A 13,270-nucleotide genomic window follows, 5' to 3' on the forward strand; every position below is an offset into this window, starting at 1 on the left:
TAATTATTCAATTGGTCTGCCATGTCCTTGCTCCCCATAATCAATTCACCTGTTTCTGTCTGTAGGGGACCTACATTTGTCTTTACCAGTCTTTTCCTTTTTACATATCTATAAAAGCTTTTACAGTCAGTTTTTATGTTCCCTGCCAGTTTTCTCTCATAATCTTTTTTCCCCTTCCTAATTAAGCCCTTAGGGGACTTAGGGGTTTTATACCTGCAGATAATCATTTTGGGGGTTTTAAACCAGAAAAACACGCTTACAAACAATATGCATGACAGGATAATTGCTCAAATGCATTGCTACATTGTGACTCCTGCCATTCAAGCACTCAACAAACTGGGAGAGGAGCTGCCTATCTGACTTAGTAGATCTCACTCCTCTATTGTCGGACTCTGACGCGTATTATCTTTGAGCACTTTTTGGAGCTGGGTTCAGAGATCTATCACTTCTGCCTCAAGCATTATGACCCTCATTTGTCACCAGCCCACTTTAGTAAACTCAAAAGAATCCATTCACCTTTGTGCCTTTCATTCCTTAATTCATTTGCATTCCTAGCAGTTTAACTAGTACACTGCGATGAGTGTACCCATGTGGCATCAAGTGTAATCTTTCAAACCTAATCACTTCTCTTAAAAGTCAAAAAGACATTTTAGTGTTGACGAGCAAATGGAATTATGTGCAGTGACTCTGATTGTTTGGTTTTGTTTGAACTGGGGTATAAAAAGAGATGACATTCCAAGAGAGGATTAGTCTTCACCTTTCGTTCTACAAAATTACAGACCCAGCTAATTCTGTCTGATCTCAGACTGTGATCTGTCTAACCTCTAGAAATGCTTGTCAAAATCTGAGGAGACAAGATGTCAACTGGGTTTAATTATATACCAGACAAAAGACGTTTGCCTCTGGTCTTGCCTCAATACCTTCATGTGTAGTGAATGGGAAGATACAGAGCACGAGAGGGGCAGACTCTCACACTCTACATGCAACTGCTTTGTGTGGTAACTATTGGCGTCACAGTGACTGACACTTACTGTTATTGTTTTAAGATCCCAGCTGGAGCCTGGATCAGGAATGCTAGTGTTTGTACAAGTGATCATGAACATTTTATCACAGCCATTATTTTAATGTTCTTAATATTGTGTTAGAATCAAAATGAGGTTTATTAGCACTGACATATGTTGTGAAATATGCAGTTCTGTGGCAGTAGTACAGTGCAAGACATAAAAACTGCTATAAGTTACACTAAATAAAATATTACATAAGAATTGGGTGGCACGGTCACGTAGTGGCTAGCATGACGATTACAGTGCAGACAACCCAGGTTCAATTCCCGGCGCTGCCTGTAGGGAGTTTGTACGTTCTTCCCGTGCCCGTGTGGGTCTCCACCTGACCCAAGATCTACCGGTTAGTAGGTTAGTTGGTCATTTAGGCTAGGGGCAATGCTGGGCGGCGCAGCTAGTGGGACTAAATAAATAAATAATGACAAGGTAGCATTCGTAGACCGTTCAAAAATCTAATTACAGAGGGGAAGAAGCTGCTCCTGAAACGTTGCCTGTGTGTGTCTTCAGGCTCCTGTTTCTCCTCCCTGATGCCAGTGATGAGAAGAGGGCGTGTCCCAGATGGTGATGATCCTTAACGACGGATGCTGCCTTCTGGAGGCATTGCCTTTCGAAGACGTTCTTGACGGTAGGGAGGGTTGCGGCCACAATGGAACTGACTGAGTGTACAAGCCTCTGCAGACTTTTTTGATCCTGTACTAAGCAGGGATGCAACCAGTCAGGATGCTGTCCACCAGACATCTGTCCAAATTTGGTGACACGCCAAAGCTCCTCCACCGCCTAATGAAGTACAGCTACTAGCATGCGTTCTTCATGATTGAAAGGGATGAGTGAAATTTATGCTTGGGACAGCAGCACTAAATGTGTGACATAGAATATGAAAATCAAAAACCTACTGGAATAATGCTGCTATGTGGCAGCACCTGTGCTTTGCCATCTGTTTCCAAAATTTGAATGTCAGGGGAAGCAAGTTTCTCTGGTGGAATAATGGCACACATTCTTCTTCTTAAGCTCATCACCCCTACTGGGGCATAGGCCACCCACAGCAGCTCACCAGAGTCCTCAGAGTCTTTCAAACTGTCGTAAGGTGTGGCCCATCTCCTTGGCGTCAAAGGTCCTTCATCTCCCAGGAATGAGGTCCTTGGAACTTCTGCTGATGTTTCTATAACCCTGGGCCTTTACGGAATGGGGTTGTTAGCCTCATGCCCAACCTTCCTCCTTTTGTGATTGTCTGTGGCAGAGCTAATGACATGCATTGGCTGCTGGATAACGGATCTTGCGTTATTAATCAGGGGATAATTTTATCACTAGATACCGGAACCAGCCCTGTCAGGAATGAAAGCCTGCCTTTAAGGTGAATATGAACATACTTTTGGATGTAACGCACAGGAAATGCAGGAGCAATTCAGCAGGGCAGGTAGCATCTGTGGAAATGAATTAACAGTCGACGTTTCTGGCTGAGACCTACCTTCCAGACTGGAAAGGAAGGGGGAAGATGCCGGAATAAAGAGGTAGGAGGAGGAAAAGCACTTTTGGATGTGACATTTCTCATGGACAATGTAAGAGGTTCTATGCCCTAACTGCAGGGAAGGACAGGGGAGCTAACTGCAGTGACTTGGCCAGTCTAGAACACTTAACGGCTCTGATGCGTCTTGAACTTGTGAAACGCAGGGCTCTCATTTTTCTTTCTCTGCACAAATGGATGCTTAAGTGACTTGTTCCCTGGCCTTTCTGAAGATGGGTTGTGACCACCTTCTCGGTGCCAAATTGCTCATCTGTGCCTCACTGCTGTGATGGTCTCACCCAGGTTATTTTGGCTCTGTTTCCCATCCTCTAGCTGACCTAAAACTCAACCTTTCATATCCTTTTCCACATTCAACCAACAGCGCCTGCGTCCATACTAATGTATATTAACTCCCTCAATGCCTCAAATATATAATTATAGTTTATTTGCACATATAGTAGCTCTCTGCATGAGCAAGCCTTTCTTTGCAGATCATAATTATTACACAATTGATGACAAAACCTCCAGCTGTCTGGTGCCCATGCTCTTCTTTACAACATCAGTGATCCTGATTGGGGTTCAATTCCCACTACTGTCTGTAAGAAGTTTGTATGTTCTCTCTGTGATCGCAGGGGTTTCCACCGGGTGCTCTGATTTCCTCCCACATTCCAAAAACATACAGTTAGACTTAGTAAGTTGTGGACATGCTATGTTAGCGCCAAAAGCATGAAGACGCTTGAAGGAAGCCACGGACTGTATTGATTGTTGATGCAAACATTGCATTTCACTGTGTGTGACAATGTTTCGATGTACATGTGATGAATAAAGCTAATCTTTAACCTTCCCCTCCTTGTTTTTTGAGAAATGGCAATTTCATCTCAACTCCTTTGTTAGATTAACATCCAGCTTCGCTGTAAGACCATAAGACATAGGAGCAGAATTAGGCCATTTGGCCCATGGAGTCTGCTCCACCATTTCATCATGGCTGATCCATTTCCCTCTTAATCCTAATCTCCTGCCTTTTCCCCATAACCCTTCATGCCCTGACTAATCAAGAAACTACGCAAACATGAGGAAATCTGCAGATGCTGTGTGTTGCTAATCAAGAAACTAATAACCTTTGCCTTAAATATACCCAATGACTCCACAGCCGCCTGTGACAACAAATTCTATAGATTCACCACTCTCTGGTTAAAGAAATTCCACCTCTGTTCTAAATGGACATCACTCTATTCAGAGGCTGTGCCTGCTGGTCTTAGGAAACATCCTCTCCACATGCACTCTATCGAGGCCTTTCAACATCCAACAGGTTTCTGTGCGATCACTCTTCACTTGTCTAAAGTCCAGGGCGCAGAGGCCCAGAGCCATCAGACGCTCCGCATACGATAAGCCTTCCATTCCCGGAGTCATTTTCTCTGAAGTGTGTAATTTTGAACTGTGTTCATGGGTATTAGTCCTTGCTGCTCTTGACAAATGGAACGAGTTGCCAGAGGAAGTGGTTGAGGCAGGTACAATAACAACATTTAATAGACACTTGGACGGGTACATGGATAGGAAAGGTTCAGATTGATATGGGTCAAGTGGAATGAGCTCAGATGGGCATCATGTTAGGCATGGTTGAGATGGGCTGAATGGCCTGTTTTCAAGCTGTATGACTCTATTGTGGATATTGTGAGGCTTGAAGATGATTTTCAAGCTAACTCAGTGAGCCATTGTGAGACTTGCACCCTTAGAGGAACAGAGGAGGAGACTGAAATGCAGTGAAACATTTCACAGAATACTTACAGAAATTCAGTTATCTCTGACAAATATATAATTTTGACAGTTATTGGCAAAATAGTGCTTCAAAAAGCGCACCCATCACACAAAACCTTGGATAATAAATCAACGCTTTTACTAATCAAATAATGCTCTTGATATTCTGCAAAGAGCTCCAGTGTCCTTACATGACTATCAGTTATAAGAGATCAAAACAACAACTCTGGTCTGATTTGAACAGTTTCCAGCATGACTGCATTTAGAATTCATTCATTAGAAACACCCAAGATCGATGGCTTCATGTGGTTGAGGCTGCAATATGAATTTCAAAGCTACAACTGGTAAAAAACATACATTATTAAAATCAATGGTCGGAAAAAGGCTGCAAGCATCTAAAATAATTCAGGTTATTGATTTCTAAAGCTGTTGGTTCTCCCTTGATACAGAAACTCTTGCGCTGGAATCTGCAGCATTGAACCACACACTGATCTCGAGCCCAGAATTTTGTGGGTTTAAATACCACATGAGACATCAACATACATTCCTTCATGAACATTTCCAGGGAGTACTACTCTGTTGGCAGTGTCATTCTGCTGTCAGTGGGTGTAAATAAAATATACACTCAGTGGCGTATATCTAGTTAGATTGCATATATCTAGTCAGCCATCATGTGGCAGCAACTCAATGCATAAAAGTATGCAGACATGGTCAAGAGGTTCAGTTGTTGTTCAGACCAAACATCAGAGTGGGGAAGAAATGTGATCTAAGCGACTTTGATTGGGGTTGTGTCTCAGAAACTGCTGATCTCCTGGGATTTTCACGCACAACAAGTGTCCGGAGTTTAAAGAGAATGGTGTGGAAAAAAAAACAAAACAACAAAACAAAACATCCAGTGAGCGGCAGTTCTGTAGGCGAAAACGCCTTATTGATGAGAGAGGTCAGAGGCGAATAGCCAGACTGGTTCAAGCTGACAGGAAGGCGACGGTGACTCAAATAACCGCGCATTACAACAGCGGGGTGTGGAAGTGCAGCTCTGAATGCACAACACATCGAACCTTGAAGTGGATGGGCTACGGCGGCAGACGACCACAAACATACGCTCAGTGGCCACTTTATTAGGTACAGGAGGTATCTATTAAAGTGGTCACTGGGTGTAAATTAGGACGCGACTCTCATCACTACTGAGCATAAAACTCAAGAAAATCCTCATGCTTGAGTTGTCCAATACTTTTGCACTCTTCGTGTGTCACATGATCAGAATCGAACGTGACTACTTATCGTTACTTTCAATCCATTCATGGTTCTTCTACCAATAACTCTTATAATCTTCATTTCCTTCACTGATATATCGCTGAATCTTCATTTCCTGCCGCTTGTGGTCTTATTTCTCTATTTTGATCAGATCTTCTTTGGATGGATAGATTAGGAGACACTTTGAAAAGCAGCAGACCACAGAACTGCCTCTCCCCACTCAGGACAAATGCAGCATATTTTGATCGCAAGAGATTCTGCAAAAGCTGAAAATTATTCCGCTCCTTAGATCCTGTCTGATTTATTGAGTTCATCCAGCATCTTGTACGTGTAACATGTTGTTGCACTCTTGGAAACAAAATCTAATAATGTCTGTATTAGATTTGCAATATAGCCCCTTGAACACTTGCAGTTCAATCTTAAAAAAATCTACATACAACAAACAATCTGCTGCGGGAACTCAACGGGTCAAACATATGTAGAACGAAATAAATAGCGTTTGTTTCGGGTCGAAACTGCATCAGGACTGTCGACAAGAAGCGACGACAGTTGATTTCCTTCCACAGATGCTATAAATTACACTATAGGATCTTCCATCAACCCCTGTCCCGCTTAACTGCACTTAAAGTGTATAGAAATAAGTTTTGCATTAACTCCAGCCCTCTTTGAGGATTGCATTGTGAACAATGCATTGATAACGAGATGCGGTTACAGTGATTCAGCTGCCGACTGCTCTTATCCAGCGCTCCGAGCCGCGGCAACGCGAAACCAGTCAGAGAGACTTTTGAGCCTCGCCGGCGCCCCTACCGGAAGTTGTTGGAGCTCCTTGGAGACGACGATGGAGAAGTACCAGAAGATGAAGGTGGTGGGGCGGGGAGCGTTCGGGTGAGATGGAGTACCGTGAATCCTTAGTTTTATTTCTCCTCCCACTAACCCATCCTATAGTCCCTCTCCTTGCCCCGGGGCATCCGGCCAATGGAGTTGGGTAGTGCTAACATCTACTGCAGGTTTATCTTCATTGCGGCCCTCAGGGGTGCATCAGAAGAGAGAGAGAGAGAGAGAAAAAAACAATCTATCTAGCAGTCTTTTACTTTCCAAGCTACTTTGCAGCTGGTAAAATGCTCACATCTTTTGAAGTGAGAACTGCAGCGCCAATCTATCCATAGGGCGATCCACAGAGGCTAACGTGAAAGTGACCACGTTGATCTTTTTAAGCAGTATTGACCGAGGGACAAGTATTGGCTGGCTGTAGTGTCCTCTCCCTCCACACCCGTTATTTGAAATTGCTTCTTTATGACTTAGGGATGGCCAGCTTTAAAGCTGGTATTTGATTGCACACGTTTGTCTTTAATATTTTAAGGGGTAATGCGCAAAATTAAGTAACTTCACACCCTTCATCTCATAATATGCATACGTAGTTGTCCTAATCATTTGGGCACAATTTTGGTTAAATGCTTTATTAGAAAGACTTAACATTTTGCAAAATACTAGTCCCTTGCTTATTTTATTTATTCATATTCTGGGATGTACGCATTACTGGAAAGTTCCTTGCCCATTCCTAATTGCCTTTTAGAAGGTGTGGTGTGCCACTTTCTTGGGTGATACAGCCTTTGTAGTGCATATCCTTGTGTCTACAATGTTGTTGAGAGGAAAGTGCCAGGGTTTGATTGATAGTGCAATATAATGGATTCCAGTTAATTGGAACACATTGGGATCAGCCCAATGAAGTGGCTACCCTGATTAGCTGAAGTTTCATGAAAATAGTGTAGAAAAGACAAACCGCTGTTTAACCAAGTAACAATTTATATATTGAAATGAAATACAGAACAAATTAGAACACTACCAATACCTCTACAGTACTATAAATAGTTACCAAAGGATGAATTCATCCGTTGTGTTCTGATGACTGACTGTAAATGAACAAAATGAATGCAGATGCCTTGTGCAGATAATGTATTGCCTTTATACAATGCTTTAGATGATTCATCCTCCAAATCGTTATTTTCATTCTAACCTTCAAGATACCTTAAGAATCTTGGTAATTCCTAACTTGTTGAAGTAGAGAGATTGTTTCATTTTCACTCCTGGCTGTTTCCAGCGTATTCAAGCCTGATTACTTGAAACCATAGTGAACAAAACGGTTCCAAATTGTCTTACTGCTTATTTCTTGTCAACTATCAGTGACAAAAATCACTGCTTTTTGAACACAAATGCATGTAACTGATGCTATTTAAAAAGTGGTCACCCTAAGCACGGTGTAGTTTTTAATAACCATGCAAGTGCGTGCTACTGGCGCTAGTTAGGAACCGTTCAGCAGCAGGGTCCTGGCCTAATTAATCAGCATGGTGTCCCAAACAAATGAAAGGAATCACAAGTTATTTTCTCAATAGTATTGTTCTTTGAGAGTTGTCCCAAATAAATGGCTGTCCCAATTAACTGGATTTCACTGTATTTCTGTTTAGAAGGGATCATGCAGTTGATGGTATTTCCGTATATCTGCTGTTCTTGTGCTTCCTATTTGATAGTGATTGTGATTTTTGGGAGGTGTCTGGAATAGTACAGGCGAGTAACTGTAGCATATTTCCTTAAGGGTTTGCAATGCAGTCAGGATGGACTGTTATGGGGGAAATAAATCTTCAGAGTGGTGAATGAGGTTTTAATTAAATAGATGCTTGGTCCTTCCATCTTAAATGCTGATGGAGTTTTACTCGTTGAGGCAATGTAGAGTATTCCATCATGCTGTTGACTTGTGCTTTGTACATGGTGTAAAGGCTCTGGGCTGTAAGGAGGCGATCCACTTATTGCTACATATCAAGCCTCTGAGGTGCTGTGGTAATTTCATTGCGTAGTGCATGATGGAATACTCTACATTGCCTCAATGAGTAAAACTCCATCAGCATTTAAGATGGAAGGACCAAGCATCTATTTGACTGCATTGCAAACCCTTAAGGAAATAAGTGTGAAGTGCATTTTTGCCGAATGGTGACTCCCAGGGTATTGATAGTGAGGGTTTCGGCAATATGAACGCAATTGAATATCAATGCTGGTTAGGTTCTCTCCTGTTGAAATTGGGGATTCTTTGGTATAAATGTTACTAGTTACATACCTAGATGTTGTTGAGTTATTGGGGGCAGCACGGTAGTGTAGTGATTAGCGTAACACTTTACAGCACCAGTAATCACCTATTGGGACTCAATTTCTACAGCCCTCTGTACATTCTCTCCATTACTGTGTTGGTGTCCTCCATGTCAAGTCAAGTCAATTTTATTGTCATTTAACAATATACATGTTTACCGTCAAACGAGACGTTTCTCCGAACCACTGTGTAAAGCACAGTAGTACACATCACTACTTATGAAAGTAAGTAAAATTACACATAAATAAGCAAAGTAAAGTGCATAAATTAAATATTGTAAGGTACAGAACAGACTAACCAGTGACACTTTGAATGCGATGCGGCCGCGAGTTCAGAAGCCTCATGGCCTGAGGGAAGAAATTGGCCCCCATCCTGTCCATTCTTGTTTTTATGTATCAGAGTCTCCTGCCTGATGGTAGAAAGTCAAAGAGGATGCTGGATGGATGGGAGGGACCCTCAATAATACTAAGGGCCCTGTGTATGCAGCGTTCCTGATTAGTGTCCCTCATGGATGGTAGGGAGACCGCAATGATCTATATATACGATACAGTGGCATGCAAAAGTTTGGGCACCCCGGTCAAAATTTCTGTTACTGTGAATAGCTAAGCGAGTAAAAGGTGACCTGATTTCCAAAAGGCATAAAGTTAAAGATGACACATTTCTTTAATATTTTAAGCAAGATTGCTTTTTTATTTCCATCTTATACAGTTTCAAAATAAAAAAGGAAAAGGGCCTGAAGCAAAAGTTTGGGCACCCTGCCTGGTCAGTACTTACTGACACCCACTTTGGCAAGTATCACAGCTTCTAAACGCTTTCTGTAGCCAGCTAAGGGTCTTTCAATTCTTGTTTGAGGGATTTTTGCCCATTCTTCCTTGCAAAAGGCTTCTAGTTCTGTGAGATTCTTGGACCGTCTTGCATGCACTGCTCTTTTGAGGTCTATCCACAGATTTTCGATGACATTTAGGTCAGGGGTCTGTGAGGGCCATGGCAAAACCTTCAGCTTGTGCCTCTTGAGGTAGTCCATTGTAGATTTTGAGGTGTGTTTAGGATCATTGTCCTGTTGTAGAAGCCATCCTCTTTTCACCTTCAGCTTTTTTACAGACGGTGTGATGTTTGCTTCCAGAATTTGCTGGTATTTAATTGAATTCATTTCTCCCTCTACCAGTGAAATGTTTCCCATGCCACTGGCTGCAGCACAAGCCCAAAGCATGATCGAGCCACCCCCGTGCTTAACAGTTGGAGAGGTGGAAATTCTGCACCTTTTTTTCTCCAAACATACCTTTGCTCATTGCAGCCAGAAAGTTCTATTTTAACTTCATCAGTCCACAGGACTTATTTCCAAAATGCATCTGGCTTGTTTAGATGTTCCTTTGCAAACTTCTGACGCTGAATTTTGAGGTGAGGACGCAGGAAAGATTTTCTTCTGATGACTCTTCCATGAAGGTCATATTTGTACAGGTGCTGCTGCACAGTAGAACAGTGCACCACCACTCCAGAGTCTGCTAAATCTTCCTGAAGGTCTTTTGCAGTCAAATGGGGGTTTTGATTTGTCTTTCTATCAATCCTGCGAGCAGTTCTCTCAGAAAGTTTTCTTGGTCAACCCGACTTCAACTTGACCTCCACCGTTCCTGTTAACTGCCATTTCTTAATTACATTACGAACTGAGGAAACGGCTACCTGAAAATGCTTTGCTATCTTCTTAAAGGCTTCTCCTGCTTTGTGGGCATCATTTATTTTAATTTTCAGAGTGCTAGGCAGCTGCTCAGAGGAGCCCATGGCTGCTGATTGTTGGGACAAGGTTTGAGGAGTCAGGGTATTTATAAAGCTTTGAAATTTGCATCAACTGGCTTTTCCTAACGATGACTGTGACAAGCCATTGCCCTATCAAGCTAATTAAGGTCTGAGACCTTGGTAAAAGTTATCTGAGAGCTCAAATCTCTTCGGGTGCTCAAACTTTTGCATGGTGCTCCTTTCCTTTTTTTCACTCTAAAATAGTACAAAACAAAAACAATACACTAATCTTGCTTATAATGTTGACAAGAATGTTTCATCTTTAACTTTATGACTTTTGGAGATCAGTTCATCTTCTACTCACTTAACTGTTCACAGTAACAGAAATTTTAACTGGGGTGCCCAGACTTTTGCATGCCACTGTATACGTGCTCCATTTCCTCCCAAATTCCAAAAGACATACAGGTCAGTAAGTTGTGGGCATGCTGTGTTGGTGCCAGAAGCATGGCGACACTTGCGGGCTGCACCCAGCACATCCTCGGACCGTGTTGGTCATTGACGCAAATGACCGATGTATAAATTTTATGTGTGATAATTAAAGCTAACTTTAATAGACTGCATGTGGTAAGGAGTTTTGAATGCAATCACCCGTGGGTTTCGGAGCTCTGAACTAATGTTGATGGGTCATTGATTAATCAATTAACAAAAGTTTGGCTGTAAGCATGATCTCGAGCAACTCTGCAATAATGGCTTGGTCTGTGATTATGAGTTTTCAATGACCATAACCTTTTCCCACTGTGCAAGATACAGCTCCAATAATTGGTGTCTTTCCTTCAAATGTACCAGATTTCAAATGTTGATTTGATGGCACAGAAGTAACACATACAAAATGCTGGTGGAACACATCAGGCCAGGCAGAATTTATGAAAAGAAATAAACAGTTGGTGCTTTGGGCAGGGACCCTTCTTCAGGCATTGATGTCACAGACGTTGCTCTCGCTGAGGCCTGGAATCCAACTTTTTGTTCCATGTTTGAAGCAAGGCTGTGATAAAGTCCGGGGGCAAGTGGCCTTGACAAAACTTGAACTGTTCACTGGGTTATTGGTGTGTAAGTGTTGCTAGATTGCAGTGTCTGACAGTTTCAATCACTAACTGATGTTTGTGAGCATATTTGCCCTTTATTTAAAGTATAGGAAATATCTGACCAATTTTCCTCATCATCAAATAGTTGTCAGGTTTGGAATTGTACTGGAATGGCTTGGCTGTCCTAAGATTGGAGGACTGCCTATGTGTAAGTGGGTGGGTGGGTATTAGGGAGAAAAGGCGCTTGTTTTGCTGGCATTGTTGCCTCTTGTGTTGTTCTGTGGAGCATTGTGGACTTACTGTGTTGGTACCTGGATGCATGGCAACACTTGCAGACTGCCTCCAGCACATCCTCGGAAACAGTGTATTTCACTGTATGTTTCGATGTACATGTAATGAATGATTAAATAAAACTACTCAGAGAGAACACTGAGTAGTTTGGTTATTCTTCACTTTATTTGGAGGATTTTGTGGAGGTAGCACTGGTGGCACCTTTCCAGTGCCATGAGTTGTCTGTATTAGATAGTCCTGGTCTTGGAAGCATTTAAGAGGGCATAGAACAGTGATGCCTGATAGACCATGAGTCTTGCTCCAAGTTTGAGGTCTTAATCTTCACAATCCTCACTTGACCAAAGTCTGTGGTGGTGCTTTGAAAGCAGTGGTGAATTTCATCAGCAATATCTCCCTACAGTAGATGTGTCTCCAGAGATACAGGAAGGAGTCCATATTTTCTATTGTCTTGTGTGAACCTTTGGTGTTGTAGGGAATAGAGAGCGGTGGGAGCAGAATGATAGAGAAATTTGACCCCATGTACATGTAATTCCAAGCCTATCTATTCGCTTACACAAGAAATTCTGCAGGTGCTGGAAATCCAAACAACTCATACACAGAATGCTGGAGGAACTCAGCAGGTCAGGCAGCATAAGACCCTTCTTCAGCCTGAAACGTCGACTGTTCATTCCTCTCCTTAGATGCTGCCTGACCTGTTGGGTTCCTCCAGCATTTTGTGTATGTGTTGCTATCTATTTGCTTGCTTCAGTGAAATGAATCAACAGTGGCTTGGAGTTCAGTATTTCAGCACACACAATTGCAAGTATGGCTTGATAATGAATGCAGCTTGAGTACAGACTCAGTTCAGGAGAGGAGCCACATCGGTTGAATAGTTTTCCTATTACTTCTTAAAATTAGGTCCATTTCCACAGCAAGTTCGTTGGAGGCAAGGTGCAACATAACAATGAAAAAGATCAGGAAAAGTATTGAGGCAAAGATGCAGCTTTCTTTGAATTTGGTCATTTCTGAGATTAGCTCTGTTGTAGAGCCATTGGTTAATATCGTGGTTGCAAATCAATGTAGAGCAAATGTGAAATGGAGACAGATTTCTGTGGGCAACTAAATGAGAATCAGGTTCATTATCACTGTCTTACATGATGTGAAATTTGTTGTTTTGTGGCAGCAGTGCTGTGAAAGGACATAGAATTACTATAAATTACAAAATAAATAAGCAAAGAAGGATATTGCACCATCTGTTGTGATTGGTGGCATCAAAGTTCCAGTGAGGTCAAAAAAAAGTTATGTTAAATAGTTGGTGCTTCTACCAGTCAGACCTCTTCTCTATTGAAGCAGATCAAAATTACTACATATCTGAAGTCAAAGAGTATATCCTCCTCTTCCCAGATGTGAATGATGAGGTTGTGAATTCATATCTGAAGCTCTTCACTGCCAGGTTTAAAGATTTTGATGGGATCACTAT

The 13,270-nt window shown here is 42.1% G+C and overlaps 1 protein-coding gene across 3 annotated transcripts in view; it reads left to right on the plus strand.

The window, feature by feature from the left end:
* Positions 1-6,390: 6,390 nt before the first annotated feature.
* The window catches only part of nek8 (NIMA-related kinase 8), a 98,609-nt gene continuing 91,729 nt past the window's right edge, over positions 6,391-13,270 (plus strand). For 2 of the 3 annotated variants that reach the window (XM_072243722.1, XM_072243723.1), the window contains exon 1: positions 6,397-6,456. In XM_072243722.1, coding sequence (XP_072099823.1) covers positions 6,410-6,456 — 47 coding nt within the window. In that variant the 5' untranslated portion in view covers positions 6,397-6,409. Of the gene's footprint in view, positions 6,457-13,270 lie in introns of all 3 variants that reach the window. The other variant, XM_072243724.1, reaches the window with a different exon arrangement.

Source organism: Mobula birostris, chromosome 25, assembly GCF_030028105.1.
Source record: "Mobula birostris isolate sMobBir1 chromosome 25, sMobBir1.hap1, whole genome shotgun sequence".
In the NCBI taxonomy this organism is placed as follows: domain Eukaryota; kingdom Metazoa; phylum Chordata; class Chondrichthyes; order Myliobatiformes; family Myliobatidae; genus Mobula; species Mobula birostris.